The following is a 17,602-nucleotide window of genomic DNA, read 5'->3' on the forward strand; positions in this document are numbered from 1 at the left end:
TCCCGTCTCTGTGCATCGAAATCTCATTAGCGGAAAACTTCAAAGGTTGATTAAACAAGAACCATAAAGCAGATTTCTTCATCAAATATAGCAATTTAATCAGTATAACAGCACCATTATGGCCATTTCTGTACTTTACATCGATAAATTGTGCTGACAGGTTCTCTTTAAGAAGGTGTTTTGGACTGTTTCATCAATATAACAAGTATGAAAGGAGAACCAGCTTTGCTATTGATAAATTATAAAAAGTACCAGGGGATAATTTTTCAAAGGTAACAAATATTGGCATTCTTTGTGTTGTATAACATTGACCTGTATGTAACAAATAAAAAATATTAATGGAAAAAAAAAGTTACCCAAAATTTCCTGTGCTAACCAGATGTGTTTACATGTCTTTCAGAATCATTGTGTTAGGACTAGTACCAATGGCAGTCTCCTCCAGCAGCTGTTTTACTGCCGTTCCTAACCCAAAGTTTAAAAGAAGTAACCGGCGCCTTGCAGTGCCCATAATTGAGGGCACAAATACTGCGGATTCATCAACTTTGGGTCATTTCAGAGTTTTGCCTATAGAGATTTTTCACATTTTATTACAGGATCTATCAGGTGACTAATGTACTGATACAGAAATGTAATATTTAATGTTTAGTTATATAATGTGTTGCCTCAAAAATATTGTCTGGGGTCTCTGATTTTTTTTATTTCTTTTATTAAAGAGTAATCATCATTTTAATTTTTATTTAAGAAATTAATAGTACACATGAACATAAACAAGTTTGTAATATCTTATCTGAGAAATCTGCTTCTTTCTCCTTTTGGATTGATCTTTCTTTTTCAAAAGTGTCAATTCACATCTAAAATCTGTATTCATTGAAGACAGATTTTTACATTTCTGAGATAGGAGATGGCAGTAGCTACTAATAAGATTCTATCAAAAACAAGGGCTAGCATATTTGTTAATATAAATGTAAAATGTAGATACACATATATACTGTGGCCATTAACAGACAAATATAACCTAGAATGTAAACAATGGGGGCGATTCATCAATACCTCCAATTCTCTTACCGGTCTTGATAAGGTGACGTTTTGGAGCAGACGCTCCTAATTCATTAAAAGGAGTCTTAATGAGTCAGGCGAGGTACGAAATGGTATTACCCTCTATGTGTTCCTTTCACAAATCTTACTCCAGCATCTGCTGGAGTAAGATTTATGGCGTAGCAAACGCCACCAATTGTCATGAATTTGACAAGTGAGGGTCTCCCTGCCGAAAAAACACCCGCTTTGTTGGAGCTGGAGTGAGAATGGCATGAAAATTCCAGAAGTTACATTTTTTGGCGCAAAAAAAATTGTGACTTTTTTGCCAGAATTCTGGTGAAAAAGCTTTGATAAATTGCTCCTTATTTGTAGAACAGTGAAGTAAGTAAAAAGTAACACATGTAAAAAACATAAAGCTACTTGATTGACAATTTATTGATCTGAAAAAGAATAAAAGCCATCCCACCGCTACAAGGCGTAACCAATCAGGATGGTCCCTATCTCTAGTAACTCACGTCGCTATGTGCCAGCAGGTACCTGCCTATGGAAAAGCTGAGATTATGTGCACAGCCCAAGGTGACGGCCGCACCCCATAATGTACTGAGTACAAGAAACTGAAGCAAACTGCACTAAGTAAATAAAAAGTAACATATGTAAGAACATAGGCACTTAGTTGACATTTTTCCTGGTCTGATCATTGATATTCAAAATTTTCATTTTACGAGTAAAATCTGTATTCAGTGACTTTACCGAGTACCGAGATAGGAGATGGCAGTTGCTACTGATAAGGTTCTATGTAAAGGGGAGGAGCTGTAGGCAGAGCTCCTCTCCCTCCCTTCTACATAAAGTCTTATCAGTAGCAACTGCCATCTCCTATCTCATTAATGTAACAATCTGTCTTCACTGAATACAGATTTTACCTGTGAATTGAGAATTTTGAAAACAACTGATGGAGAAAGAATCAAATTTCGCTGTTAAGATATATTAAACAGTTTCTTATTTTCATGTGCATTATTGATTTATGAAATAAAAATTAAAATGACAGTTAGTCTTTAACCTGGGGGGGTCTTCATTCTTGCTCCTATGAACATGTCATGTACATGTCTGCAGAATTTCTATTGGCATACATTAAAAAGTTGTCACCAGCTTCGCAATCAGGATTGTCCTGAAACTCTGTGTGACTGCAGACTTATGAATCCCCCCAGCGCAGACACTGTGCGCTACGGGGATTTGCCGGTATGAGACCCAGTTACGGAGGGTATGTATGTGTTATACATAACCCCGTCCATTCAGTGCCACCTCTCTCCATACACTTGTTTTGAGCGAGGCCATGCCTTCTAGTTGGACGCATTAGAAGGGGCATGGCCTCGCTCCATACAAGTGAATGGAGAGATGTGGTGCTGAATAGCCGGGGATATGTATAACGTATACATACCTTCCAGTCCCGGGTCTCATACCGGTGAGTCCACGCTGCGCACAGTGCCTGTGGTGGGGGGAATCATAAGTCTGCAGTCACACAGAGTGACTGCAGACTTATCACTTTTGACCGGACAACCCCTTTAAGCTTGGTTTTTTGTTACATTTCTGAATAAAAATAGGGCATTGAGTGTATTAACCATCTTCTGATCTATTCAAGCCTTATCTTGAGATTTGTGCTGAGCTATTTGAGAATATAAAAAAGTTTCACCTCTTTGCACATACCAATCATACCAATATCAATAATGATTGCTCATTGCTATATCCAAAATTTAATTGAAGCTCCCCTATAAAAAAAAAAAAACAACAACCTGAAAACACCTTCAGGATAAGTTACCACTTTTGGCTAACCTAAACAAATGATAAGCCAAGTTTTTGGAGCTGAAGTACTACTTCCTATAAAACAAATATTTCCCTGTATAAAACGTTTTTTTGTATCTTGCAGGCAATTTTTCCAACCCCAATCTAAAACTGGCAATTTCCTTGCTTTTCTAGGTAGCTTATCCAAGATAAAGATAGACATGCTCATTCAGGAGTCAGTGAACCAAAGGAAGTCCAAATAATAATATGTGCACACAACATATTTTTCTGTCGGATTCTGCCTGGAACTAAAAAAAAAGTCAGAAAGAATGAACATACTGTATGTACAGTAGTGTCAAAATGACTTGCTGTGAATGCGTTCTGTTTTTTGCCACTTTTTTTAACCACTCTACGCTTCGACAATAGTGAAGTGGCTAAATGAAATGACAGGTCCATTCTTCAGGCGGCTTCCTACAACAAAAATGACGTTGGTATGCTGGCATCTAAAAGACATCGTGCACATATAACTTAAAGGGGTTTTCTCACGAGCAAAAGTACATTTTAATTAACAGATAATAATAATAAATGGCACAATTGGATGTTTAACCCCTAACCGATATCCGCCATATATACGGCTCTACAGGAGCTGCTTTCCCGCAAAGCGCCATATGCCGCGATCGTGCGGGTTCACGCTGAGCACCGCCGCGATCGAGTGCGGGTGTCAGCTCTATGTGAGAGCTGACACTGCGCAGCAACGCTCACTATCAGTGCTAGCACCGATTGCGGGCGTTTAACCCCTGTGATGCAGGGTATCGCCGTCAGGACAACGCGATGCGATTGCGTTGTGCTGATAGTCTCCATGGTGACCCCCGGTCCCAAGATGGCTGCGGGGTCCTTCAGAGTCCTGCAGAAAGGTGGCCTGTTGGCGCCTGCTCATAGAGCAGGAGCTGAGAAGCCTCCTTCCTGTTTGTCAGACACTGATAAAGAACAAAAAAAAAAGATAAAATATTAATCCAATAAATACATTTATGTGTGTAAAATAAATAAGCCAAAAAATTACACATATTTGGTATCGCCACGTCCGGAACGACACGACCTATAGTACTGTCGCACTAGTTAACCCCTTCAGTGAACACCGTAAAAAAAATAATAATGAAAAACAAGGCAAAAAACTATTTTTTATCATCATACCACCGAACAAAAAGTGGAATAAAACGCAATCAAAAAGATGAATGTAAATAAAAATGGTATCGCTAAAAACGTCATCTTGTCCCGCAAAAAACAAGCTGCCATACAGCTCCATCAGTGAAAAAATATAAATAAGTTACAGCTCTCAAAATAAAGCAAAGCAAAAATTATTTTTTCTGTAAAATAGTTTTAATGTGTAAAAGCGCCAAATTATAAAAAAACGATATAAAATGTCGTATCGCTGTAATCGTACTGACCCGAAGAATAAAGCTGCCTTATCAATTTTACCACACGCAGAACGATATAAAAAAATCCCCAAAAAACAATTCCTGAATTGCTGGTTTTTGTTAATTCTGCCTCCCAAAAAACGGAATCGAAAGCGATCAAAAAATGTTGTGCCCGAAAATGATACCAATAAAAATGTCAACTTGTCCCGCAAAAAACAAGCTGTCACATGACTTTCGGCAGAAATATGGAAAAATTATTGCTCTCAAAATATGTCAATGCAAAAATTTGTTTTTACAATAAATAGTGTCTTTTAGTGTGTGACAGCTGCCAATCATAAAAACCCAATATAAATCTGGTATTGCTGTAATCACACCGACCTGAAAAATAAAGTCGCCTAATCATTTATACTGCACTAGGAACGACGTAAAAAATAACTAAAACTAATTTTTCACCTTCTGTTGATTTGTTCATTCTGCCTCCCAAAGATCGCAGTAAGGCTCAGCCCACATTTATCCTGCACTCTGCGCTGAGCGCTTACACCGGGGTTTATTTGTAAATCTCTGAAATATGTGATTCAGCGGAAACCCCAGCTGAAGATTCCCTATTATGAGGCAGATGGAGGCGCCATCTGGCGTATGATCTGGCGGTGTCCGCCTTTTTATTAAGTGTGCATAAAAGTGCTGTTGGCCACAGTTTTGTGCACTTTTGAAAAGAAGGACGACGCTGAACAGAGGCCAGACGTAGTCCAGAGTAACTCTGCTGCCTCATTATAGTGAATGGATCCCTCGGGGGTTTCATCTGAATCACATCACTCAGAGATTTAGATGGAAACCCAGATATAAGTGTTCAGCATAGAGTTCTGGATAAATGTGATCCCAAATGTTATGTAAAATGTTCCCAATAAAAGCTTCAACTCCATTCACAAAAAAAGCAAGTCCACACTCAGGTCCGTCATCTGTTAACAGAAATATAGGGGGCTTCCACGTTGCTGGTAGCACAAAGGCTCTGGAAAAACATAATGGCTCCTCGCCCTCCAAAAGAAATCCAGCGAATTCTGAGCTTCGAAATCCAAATGTCCCCCTCCCTTCTGAGCTCCACAGAGTGCCTAAACTGCAGTTAGCATCCACATGTTTGGCATTCCTGTAGCGATGAGAGCCCGCCTAATTTACGGGTGCATGTCTCCAAAAGCACGAGCTGGGCATAATGTACTGGTCACTACAACGTACTGGTCACTACAGCGTACTGGTTACTGCAATGGCAGTTTGCAATCTTCGCTTAGCAACATCCACTGCTGCTTGTTTCTGAAAAACACCCGTGGAGTCAAAATCGTCACTATATCTGTAGATAAATTCACAAAGGGGTATAATTTCCAAATTGGGGTCACTTGAGGGTGATTCTGCTCTTTTAGCACGTAGGGGCTCTGTATATGGAGTCCGCAAACTATTCTAGGAAAATCTGCGCTCCAGGAGGCAAAAATTGCTCCGTCCCTCCCAAGTCTCGCCGTATGGCTAAGCAGTACTGCACAACCACATATGGGATATTTCTACATTCAGCAGAAATTGTGGGACAAAATTTGGTGCCATTTTTACCCATTTTTTAGTGTGAAAATGTAAAATCTGGAGCTAAAACAAAATTTTGGTGGTAAAAATTTAATTATTTTTTCTTCACTGCCTAATGGTATAAAATGCTGTGACACACCTGTGGTGTCAGTATGATCTCCGAGATGAATTCATTGAGAGGTGTAGTTTGTAAAATGGGGTCACTTATGCAGGGTTTGGCTGCAGGGGCTCTACCAATGTGACATGGTACCCTCAAACCAGTCCAGCAAAATCTGAACTCCAATATGGCACTTCTTCACTTATGAGCTTTGCACTATGCCTCAAAAGTAGTTTTCGACCACATATGGGGTATCTGCGTACTCAGGATAAATTGCACAACAAATTTTGTGGTCCATTTTCTCCTGTTACCCTTGTGAAAATGCAAAATTTGAGGTTAAAAAAATATTCTTGCGGAAAAATGTTTTTTTTTTTATTTTCACAGCTCAACGCTATAAACTTATGTGAAGCACCTGGGGTTTCAAGGTACTCACTACATATCTAGTTCCCTGAGGGCTCTAGTTTCCAAACTGATGTCACTTGTGGTTTATTTCCACTGTTTAGGCACATCAGGTGCTCTCCAAAACGCGACATGGCATCCGCTAATTATTCCAGCAAATTTTGCATTCAAAAAGTCAAATGGCCCTCCTTCCTTTCTGAGCCCTGCCGTGCGCCCAAACAGTAGTTTTCCCCCACATATGGGGCATCAGTGTACTCAGGAGAAATTGCACTACAGATTGCATGGTGCAATTTCTCCTCTTACCCATGTGAAAATGCGAAATATGTCACTAAAAACATTGTGTGGGAAAAATATGATTTTTTTTATTTTCATGGCTCAGCATTATAAATTTCTGTGAAACACCTGGGGGTGGAAGAGAGAGGCACAGCCCAAGTGCTGCCATATTTACAAATATTGGGGGCTTTTGATCACTGTTCTAGGGTCTATCAGAGTAATCAAAAGCCAGCAGCAAATAAAAAAAATCCCAGCGGTTGCCAGGTGCAGGGCGGCAGATCTTGGCGGGCACACTGCGCATGCGCCCCCCATTTTCTTTCAGCAGAAGAAGGAGAGGGGCTGGGGGATCACAAATCCGATTCCTAAGGTACAGTGGGGGGCTCGGGGACACCATTTCTCTCTTCCCTGATATGTTAGATCATATCAGTGGAGAGATGAATGTATTTTAAATCTGACTTTTTTTTATATGAATAACGGCGATCGCGTGACAGGGCACCGTAAAAACTATCCATGATCATGTTCTCTCGGGTCTCAGCTATCCCCGGCAACTGAGACCCCAGAGATTTTCCAATGCTGGGGGGCGCTATACCCTTATTTCTCACCGCCGTTAAAAAGCTTCACTGAGGAATAAGTACCCTTAACTGCCACCGTTAAAAGGCGTATTGGTTGTCGCTAAGGGTTTAATAAGACTAAAAACACCCTGTAGTGCCACATGAAAGGTACCAAAGGGTGCAAGATTATTATATGTAGGGGGATTGTGACATTAAATATCTACAGGACATAGAATAGATTATCTGTCTATTTTATATATAGTCCTGCTCATCGTTATTGGCACCCATAAAATTTAAAGTACATAATGTGAAAATCTCCTGAAAAAAAATGAATCAAGTGAAACAGTTTTTTTGTATAGAGCATTTGTGTTAAATACGAAAGAGCAAATGATAAACAATAATTTTAAACCAAAAACAATGGGAGGGAATAATAGAAAAACCTAAAGCTTGCTGTGTCACTGGTATTGGCACCCTTTACATTAATTTAGTATGGAAACACATTTTGACTCGCCTGTGCTAAATCCCGAAAGAGATTCACCTGTGATTAATTATCGGTGCCCATGTGACATGAATTAGCCAATGAACGGTGAGTTCAGTGTTTTAAAAAGCCACATGATAGTCCTGTTCCTTTGTCACAATGGCAAAGACAAAAGAGCTGTTTGAGGACATCAGAACTGCTATTATTAGCAAACACAAGACTTACAAAGGGTATAAGGCCCTCTCCAAAGACCTTGGTATCCCAGTTTCAACAGAGCGCAATGTTATTGAGAAGTTTGCCAAGCATGGAACCCATCAAGAACCTCCCTCGGAGATGGGGTAAAGAGGAAAATGGACAAGAGATGTCTTCAAAGGTTCGTACGAATGGAGGAAAAAACACCATGTCAAACATCCAAAGACCTGAAGGACAACCTGGAACAGTCTGTTGTCAATCTTTCAACAAGTACCATACGCCACACACTAAACCAAGCAGAACTTTATGGGCAAAGGACAAGGAAGAAACCATTGCTGAAAAAAAGACATAAAGAGGAACGACTGATCTTTGCCAAAGAGAACCTTGACAAACCACAATCCTTCTGGGAAAATGTTCTGTGGACAGATGAAACAGAAATATAGCTTTTTTTCAATGCAAAACAACAGTTTGTTTACAGACGGCGCAATGAAGCTTATAAGGAAAATAATACCTTACCAACAGTTAAGCATGGTGGAGGATCCATAATTCTGGGGGTTCTTTTGCTACGTCTGGTACTGGAGGCCTTGACCGTATCACCGAAATCATGAAATCAGAGAATTATCAAGAGATATTAGAGTGAAATGTCCTACCCAGTGTAAGAAAACTTGGTTTGAGTCAAAGATCATGGGTCCTCCAGTAAGAAAATGACCCAAAGCACACACCCTGTGCCCCTTGGTAGCTAGGCTGCTGCAATGACCCAAAGCACACATCCAAAAGTACACAGGAATGGTTGAAAAAGAAAAAATGGACTGTTTTAAAATGGCCAGCAATGAGTCCTGACCTCAATCCCATTGAAAATCTTTGGGGTGAGCTGAAATCTGCCATTGGGAAAAAGAACCATGCAAACTTTCAAGAGCTTGAACAAACTGCAGAGGAAGAGTGGGAGAAAATTCCAGCTGAGAAGTGCAAGAAGCTTATAGAAACATTTGGAGGCTGTCAGCAATGTCAAAGGGTGTGCAACCAAGTATTAATTAGGGGTGCCTTTATTGCTGCACATGCTGTTTATTCTGTTTCTTCTTTGAAATTGCAATATGAAAGTTGAAAAACAATGTTTTATTGTTGTATTACTTTGGATCACTAATTAGAAATTCCTGAGGATATAACTTTGGTACATTTCTATTTATTTCTGAAGATATTGTACAGTCTATGAAAAAAATGAAGGGGTTCCAATAATGTTGAGCAGTACTGTAACTGTACCATTAGAAGTTATCTGAGCTTTTTAATGTAGTCTAAAATTATATAATACTACAAGTAGAAAATGAAATGTTATCAGGACCACCTAATGATGTACAATAAAAAATTATATTGTGGTACCGTGTTAGCCAGAAAAATCGATGTAGATACTTTTATGCCCAAAAATGACAAAAGTATTTTAGGAGTGATACCTTTATTGGCTATCCTGAAGAATTATGTTTGCAAGCTTTCAGAGCACAGAGCCTCCTTCTTCAGGCCTGAAGACCAGAGGCCTGAAGAAGGAGCCTCTGTGTTCTGAAAGTTTGAAGACATAATTCTTCTGGTTAGCCAATAAAGGTATGACTCCTAGAATACTTTTATCATTTTTGGGCAGGACCCGCTAAGCAGTGGTTAACAGACTGATCAGCGGTGGAATAATAGATTCTTATGCTACAGAGTATTTGTCCAAACATTAGTCATGCTTCTCTGAAATGTTAAGAACAAATCAAGCCAATAATCAGGATCATGGCTCAGATTATTAGATGCAGATGTAATAGAAAAAAGGATTATTAAAACCGCATAGCTCAATAACAATCCACTTTGCTTAAAGAACATGCAAAATGTCAAAATCAGGCACAACTAACAGTGATGGGATGGCAAATAGACACATTTAGAACTCTGGAGCAAAAATTTGGCATGTGGCTCATCGTAGCACTTTTGGGAGTGCCCAGTATATAGCAATAAATTTGATCCACATAGAAAGGTGCAGGAAATAAATATTATTCTTTCCTGTCTCTGTTTATTGTTAAAATGTCAAGAAATAGCTAAAAAAAGTGAAAAAGAACAAGGTCATCATCTTCCGAAGCAGAATTAAAAGCAAAATACTAGGAGCTTTGTCCTTGTAAATGTTTGACATAAAGTAATATAATGTTATCTATTTGACAGAATAATTAAAAGGGGTTTACATAATAAATGCAAGCCTTGGGGTCTAGCTGCTGATATTGCACTTGGGAAAATGGAGGTGGCCACACATTTTGCTTGATCCAAAATTACATGGTTCTTATTCAAATGAACGTACAACCTTGTAATGCATGTGTCTCGGGGTTATCGCAATGGGGTGGAGCCAGAAGACCGCAGCGTCTGAGAGCCCCTACTCCGGCTCCGAGAAGAAGCACTTCTCCTTCATTTTAAGACATGTTTTATTTCTTCTGGCAGAACAGGGGTTAAACGGCCATGTTGGAAATCTTGGTGCTCAAATCTCAGCTCGGTTAGCTACTCCTTTTCCCTTTATAATCTGGGCTCTGATTTTAGTCCTTGTCAGAGCTAGCTTTTGCTGCATGGCTAACGGAGGGAGAGGAGTTATTTTGAGAAGGTGAGTTGGAGGGATTATCAGAGACTGATATGTGGTTTGTATGCATGGTAAATCCTTATCCTTCTCCATTTTGGTTTATTCTCCTACCTTCACACCCTGGTGCTTCCCTCTGTTACAGTGGGGAAAGAAAGTATTTAGTCAGCCACCAATTGTACAAGTTCTCCCACTTAAAAAGATGAGAGAGGCCTGTAATTGACATCATAGGTAGACCTCAACTATGAGATACAAAATGAGAAAACAAATCCTGAAAATCACATTGTCTGATTTGGATGAAATTTTTTTAAAATTTTGGTGGAAAATAAGTATTTGGTCAATTACAAAACTTCATCTCAATACTTTGTTATATATCCTTTTTTGGCAATGACAGAGGTCAAACGTCTTCTGTAAGTCTACACAAGGTTGGCACATACTGTTGCTGGTATGTTGGCCCATTCCTCCATGCAGATCTCCGCTAGAGCAGTGATGTTTTGGGGCTGTCGCTGGGCAACACGGACTTTCAACTCCCTCCAAAGGTTTTCTATAGGGTTTAGATCTGGTGACTGACTAGGCCACTCCAGGACCTTGAAATGCTTCTTCTTCTTGAGATCATTGTCATGCTGAAAGACACAGACACTTTTCATCTTCAATTCTCTTGCTGATGGAAGGATGTTTGCACTTAAAATCTCACTATACATGGCCCCATTCATTCTTTCATGTACACGGATCAGTCGTCCTGGTCCCTTGGCGGAGAAACAGCCCCAAAGCATGATGTTGCCACCCCCATGCTTCACAGTAGGTATAGTGTTTTTTGGATGCAACTCAGCATTCTTTCTCCTCCAAACACGCCGAGTTGTGTTTCTACCAAACAGTTTTACTTTGGTTCATCTGACCATATGACATTCTCCCAATACTCTCCTGGATCATCCAAATGCTTTCTAGCAAACTTCAGACGGGCCCGGACATGTAATAGCTTAAACAGTGGGACACGTCTGGCACTGCAGGATCTGAGTACCTGGCGGCGTAGTGTGTTACTGATGGTAGCCTGTGTAACGTTGGTCCCAGCTCTCAGCAGGTCATTCACCAGGTCCCCCCGTGTGGTTCTGGGATTTTTTCTCACCGTTCTTGAGATCATTTTGACCCCACGGGGTGAGATCTTGTGTGGAGCCCCAGATCGAGGGAGATTCAGTTGTCTTGTATGTCTTCCATTTTCTAATTATTGCTCCCACAGTTAATTTCTTCACACCTAGCTGCTTGCCTATTGCAGATTGTCTTCCCAGCCTGGTGCAGGGCTACGATTTTGTTTCGACAGCTCTTTGGTCTTCACCATAGTGGAGTTTGGAGTGTGACTGTTTGAGGTTGCTTACAGGTGTTCAAACAGGTGCCAGTACTACAGGTAATGAGTGGAGGACAGAGGAGCCTCTTAAAGAAGAAGTTACAGGTCTGAGAGAGCCAGAAATCTTGCTTATTTGTAATTGACCAAATACTTATTTTCCACTAAAATTTGAAAAAAAATTCTTTCCAAATCAGACAATGTGATTTTCAGGATTTGTTTTCTCATTTTGTATATCATAATTGAGATCTACCTATGATGTCAATTACAGGCCTCTCTCGTCTTTTTAAGTGGGAGAACTTGCACAATTGGTGGCTGACTAAATACTTTTTTTCCCCACTGTTTATGTGAGTGAATATTTTGTGTACCTGGAGTTTTCTGTTTACCCCTGTCTGTGTAGCCTTGTTTGTTGGGTGGGTGTTCTACTTTGCACAGTAGTGCCTCCTTCCTTGGGTGGGGGAGGAGAACAGATGGAGGGCTAATTCAGGAGTTAGGGCGAAGGCCCCGGCATCCTCACCTTCAGAGGTATCCCGGGGAATAGGGCGAACTAGGGCTCCCCCTAGTGTTAGGAACAGGGTAGGAGCCCCTGTTCCCTGGTCACCAACCAAACGTGCGGTAACAGCATGCTTGCAACCAATACACCTTAACTACTCTACAGTTCAAAATGAGTCCACCCTTAACCTAGTACAAAGAATTAACTGAAATATAGTGTATAAGGTATATGCAATATATCGCAATAAAATACGAACTCAGCTTTAAGCGAACCTGTGATCAGGATTTTGCTAAGTAAACTACAGGCAGTGTCAGGTTGGCGCCGTTAAACTGATTAAAATGATACCATGGTTTGATGAAGTCCGTCTTTTGGTTGTTGTTTAATCTGTATTTGCAGTTTTCTGTTAATTAGATTCTTCTGCACCGGGCAGGTCTTTTCTTGGTGCTCTGTTCTCATTCATCCTTATTGGCTTAAATGACGTCACAGTGACCAGCCTCCTATTTTGTACTGCACTTGAGCAGTTCATATTGTGGTCTTTCAAATAAAATATTTTACTTCAGCAAAATGGACTGGCAGCTGTGCTTGCGCAGTAGCATCTGTCCGAAACCGATGCTACTTCGCAAGCAGCCCCATTTTGTTGGAGGAAAAAAAATTAACTTCCAGCAAAGTGGTGGCTGTGCATGCGCAGTAGTATCTATCGCTTGCCAATATCTGCTACTGCGCAAGCGCCGCTGATGGCACCATTTTGCTGCAGCCAATTTTTTTTTCTCTCTAACTGCTCATGTGCAGTAGCATCTATAGCTTGCTGATATCAGCTACTGCACAAGCGCTGCCGGCGGCGCCATTTTGCTGCAGCCAAATTTCTTTTCCTCCAACAAAATGGCACCGCCATTTTGCTGGAAGTTAATTTATTTATTTTTTTTGAAGACCACAATATGAACTGCACAATCGCAGTATTTAAAATAGATGGCAGGTCACTGAAGGTTCAGTGACCTGTCATTTAAACCCATAAGTATGAATATGAGAACAGAGCACCAAGAAAAGACCCAGGTATCATTTTAATCAGTTTAACGGCACCAACCTAACACTGCCTCTAGTTTACGTAGCAAAATCCTGATGACAGGTTCGCTTTAAGGCTACATTCATACCACCGTGTGACAAGTGCTTATGCTGTTTTTCTCTCGGACAGCACACTTAGGGTGCTTTCACATTGCATTCTTGCTCACTCAGTGTACTCTACTTCGTCTGAGTGAATGCACCTGCAAGCACATGTTGGCTCTGTCTGCACCATTGTAGTCTATGGTCCCATTGATGCATACTCCCAAATCCCATTTTGCGTGGGGTTCGGACTCAAGCCCTGACTGGACCACTGAACGTGGCCAAGTATGAAAGCCATAGACTTTCTTTGATCCATGAACACATCAGTTTTAAAAATGGGTCCATGTCTTAAGTCGAGGAGACTCAAAAAAGGTTTCTCATCTGTTTTGAGAATCGAACTTGACCAATAATGCCTATGGGGATATGTAAGATAAGGATAAAACAGGGAAGACAGACCTTGTACTTTCAAAAGTTTAGACGGTCTACCTGCTTCACTGAAAAAAAGGGCTGAAAATCACTAATGTGGGGCAATTAGCATCTGCCTTAGGCCCCTTCACATGTCCTGATATTTTCAGTACTGGAAAAAACAGTACCGGTGCGTGTACGTGTGTGGCCTCCGTGTGCCACGTCCTGGCACATGGATTCCATATACTATGCCTGAGGAAGAGACCTAAGATGTCTCGAAAGCTTGCCTGGTAACATCATTTATTTTATTTTTGTTAGCCATTAAAAGGCATAACTACAAGATTATCTTGTTTTTATCCCACTGAGAGCAAATGTACTGGAATAGAATGCAGAATAGAAATTACAGATGTTTTGATGTTAGATGTGCAAAGATAGAGATAGAAAGATATCCGTGAGATATATAATTAGTGCTGTGCATGTGTAGTTTACTGTACATAAATAAATGAATAAAGCGACATGTGGTCCCCCCATTTTTCATAACCAGCCAAGGTAAAGCAGACAGCTGCGGGCTCATATTATCAGACTGTGAAGACCCCTGGTTATTGGGCCCTTCTCAGTCTAAAAATACCAGACTGCAGCCGCCCCAGAATTGGCGTATCCATGAGATTTGCCAACTCTGGCGCTTTGCCCAGCTCTTCCCGATTGCGCTGGTGCAGTGGCTATTGGGGTAATGGTAGTTTTGGGTTGATGACAGCTGAGATTTGTCAAAAATCACAGCTGCCATCAGCCCCAGTGGTTAGCAATGGAGAGGTGTCTATCAGGCACCCCCATTACTAACCCAGTAATAAAAACACACAGACAAAAAAAAACACTTTATTTGAATAAAGATCCCTCGACACTATCCCTCGTTCCCAATTTCTTAAAAAAAAAATCCCGTCTAGGTCCACAGTATTCCCAAAGGGTTGATGGCTTACTAGAAAAGGGAATGTGTCTATATTTTAAAATGGCTGGTATGATGCAAATAGAAGTGCAGTACTGTAACATCATTTATTTAGGAGAAACTGACATCATAAAAGTGTCAGTTAGGCTATGTGCCCACGTTGCAGAAATGAAGCAGAAAATTTCTGCTTCATTTCTGCAAGTCCTCTCCCGGAAAAACGCATGCGGAATTCCGCACGCGTTAATTGCGCGTTTTACGTGCCTTTATCGCGCGTTTTCCACATGCGGAATTGCCTTGCGTTTTTTAATGCATTGCGCAAAGGCAATTCCGCTTGTGGAAACGCAAAATTAATGGACATGCTGCGGATTTTTGAGCGCAGCATAAACGCTGCAGAAAAATCCGCAGCATGTGCATAGAACTTGCGGAATCCCCTTGGGGACCATGGGGAGCGGATTACCTAGAATTTCACAAGCTTATACGCTGCAGATATTCCGCAGCATATACGCTTGAAAAACGCTACGTGGGCACGCAGCCTAAGGCTAAATACACTTGGTTATTAAATTGCTCTGACCAGTTAATTCCGCAAATTGCGGACTTGACTCATTGTATTGAAACATCGCTATAATCAGTCTCTCATTCCCTACTTCATTCTGCCCTCGGATTACATAACAAAAGCCTGCTTACTTATTCCCTTTAACATTTTCCTCTTTAAGTCCTACAACTTATAATAGCTTATTTTATTTCCTTATGACATTTCCAAATAAAGAGGTGCCATTGCATTTTAGAGCATGACGATTTTTCTATGTGATTAAAACCACTACATGTTGACAGATGACTTAATTGTCAGGGTATAGTTAGCTTTTTAATATATTGGCATGCATTGGCAAAATTATAATAAAATATAAACATAAACCTTTTCCTATTGAGAAAACAGGAAATATAAACACATTAGTGTTTCATGGTATTACTGAATGAATTAGCTGTAGGTTTTGTTTATGTATTATTAATTACTTTACATGACTTTAATTGTCTTTTTTGTCTGTTACAGTAAAGGATATCAGCATAATGAGCATGGTCTCTAAAGCCATCAGCAGGCAGCTTATCAGCTATATCTCCTCACCAGCAGGAAATCGTCGACTGCTGTGCCAAGACTTCCACTGTGCTGGTTTTGTGGAAGAAAGAAAAGAGGCTCCAATACTGGAACACTACAGAACATTAGGTGAACTGTATTCTATACTGTAAAATTATCTCCATACAAAATGTAGGATACTTCATTAACTCGCCCATTAAGGCTGGAGGCTACATGGCAACTTTGGCCACGACACAGTGTAGCATAGTGGAAGTCAGTAGGGTCATGTTACAATCCACAAGGTACTGCGACCATGACAAGCAAATCACAAAAATATGAATCCAGTTAGATTTTTGTGATTTGCTTGTACCTTGCTGGGAAGCCCATTCGTTACCATATATCAGCAGCCTAAATATTGTCACCACCAATTCATTTTTTTATCATCTATATTTGCTGTAAAGAAAATGCATCATCTGGACTTCATGTACAAGGTTGAATTATGGCTTTGAATGCAACCTATATTTTGATGTAAGCAGCCATCTCATATTTGGGAAGGATGAGTGTAAAGTTCTCCATTGATTACATAGCATAAATCTTTACTTTAATCAATGCTGCTGTAGCATAGAAAGCATATGATGCTTCTGAAGTATTTAGAATACTTGTTGTTTTTGCTTATTTCTCCTATGATACCATCACGTTACCTGTGGCTACAACAATAATACACCAGTGATGCTGTCTTACTGGCTTTAGGCTGCGTTCTCACAACAAGCTTTTGGTGAGTTTTTGATGTTGCAGATTTTATGCACCTATTAAGTTAATTAGGTTACTTGTGTTTTTCACTTTGTTTTTAATGCAATTCTTGTGTTTTTATTGCGTTTTTGACAATTCATATTTTTTGTCTTTTTTTGGTATGTCAAAGCTGCTTTGTGTTTGATATTTCCTAGTATTTGGCTTTGACAAAACTTTATTGATACAGTCATGTGCAGACTACATGCGTTTTTGATGCGCTTCTGCTCAGGAAATGCACTAAAAGTCTGCAAATAAAACTCAGCGCACCGGCAAGAGCAATTTAAGTGTTGCGGATTGGAAACACGCACCGCAGGTCAGTTTACGCTGAGTAAAAAAAAAACAGATTTCTATGAATCCCATCCACTTTACTGGAACTGGAAGATGCTGCGTTTTTGACGCAGTGAAAATACACAGCGTTTCTTAGCGTTTCCGCAGTGGCAATTCTGCTGCAGAAACAATTAAAAAACGCTTGGTAGAAGGTCTGCCATGTTCCCCATTGATAATTCGCATGTGCTGCGCACATGCTGCGGAAATTTCCTCTGCATATTATCATTGCGGAAAAATTATTTTGCGGAATCGCGGCGTTTTCACCGCAATTGACTTGTATTGGACTGCATGACATCCGCATCACTGCATCTGTGCATTCGGATAACATGCCAATATTATGCGGTTCAATGTGCAGATGGTACCCGGGTTTGGAGAAGATGAGACTCTCCTCCAGACCCAGGTACCAATGGTACCTGTAAAAAAAAGAATAAAATAAAAAAATATACATTATACTTACCTTCTGATGGCCCCTGGTGTCCTTGTCCTGGCTTGCCGGCAGCTCGCGGTAGACTAAAAGGACCTGCGGTGACGTCATTTAGTCATGTGACGGGTCACGCGACCGCTGACCTGTCACATGACTAAATGACGTCACGGCAGGTCCTTTTAGTCTACCGCGAGCTGCCGGCAAGCCGGGACAAGGACACCCGAGGCCATCAGAATGTAAGTATAATATTTATTTTTTACCATTCTTTCGGTCACACTATATAAATCCATGCTGTTTGCATGGATTTATATAGTGTGAACAAGTTGTCAAGCAATTTCCAAGTGATGCTAAAATCGCTTGGAAAGCG

The 17,602-nt window shown here is 40.4% G+C and overlaps 1 protein-coding gene across 1 annotated transcript in view; it reads left to right on the plus strand.

The window, feature by feature from the left end:
* Nucleotides 1-415: 415 nt before the first annotated feature.
* The window catches only part of FBXO47 (F-box protein 47), a 139,137-nt gene continuing 121,950 nt past the window's right edge, over nucleotides 416-17,602 (plus strand). The window contains exons 1-2 of the mRNA XM_073681116.1: nucleotides 416-603; nucleotides 15,675-15,845. Coding sequence (XP_073537217.1) covers nucleotides 426-603; nucleotides 15,675-15,845 — 349 coding nt within the window. The 5' untranslated portion in view covers nucleotides 416-425. The remainder of the gene's footprint in view (nucleotides 604-15,674; nucleotides 15,846-17,602) is intronic.

The sequence above is a fragment of the Phyllobates terribilis genome, unplaced genomic scaffold, assembly GCF_046119375.1.
Source record: "Phyllobates terribilis strain yellow unplaced genomic scaffold, ASM4611937v1 Scaffold_5__5_contigs__length_657084704, whole genome shotgun sequence".
NCBI lineage: Eukaryota > Metazoa > Chordata > Amphibia > Anura > Dendrobatidae > Phyllobates > Phyllobates terribilis.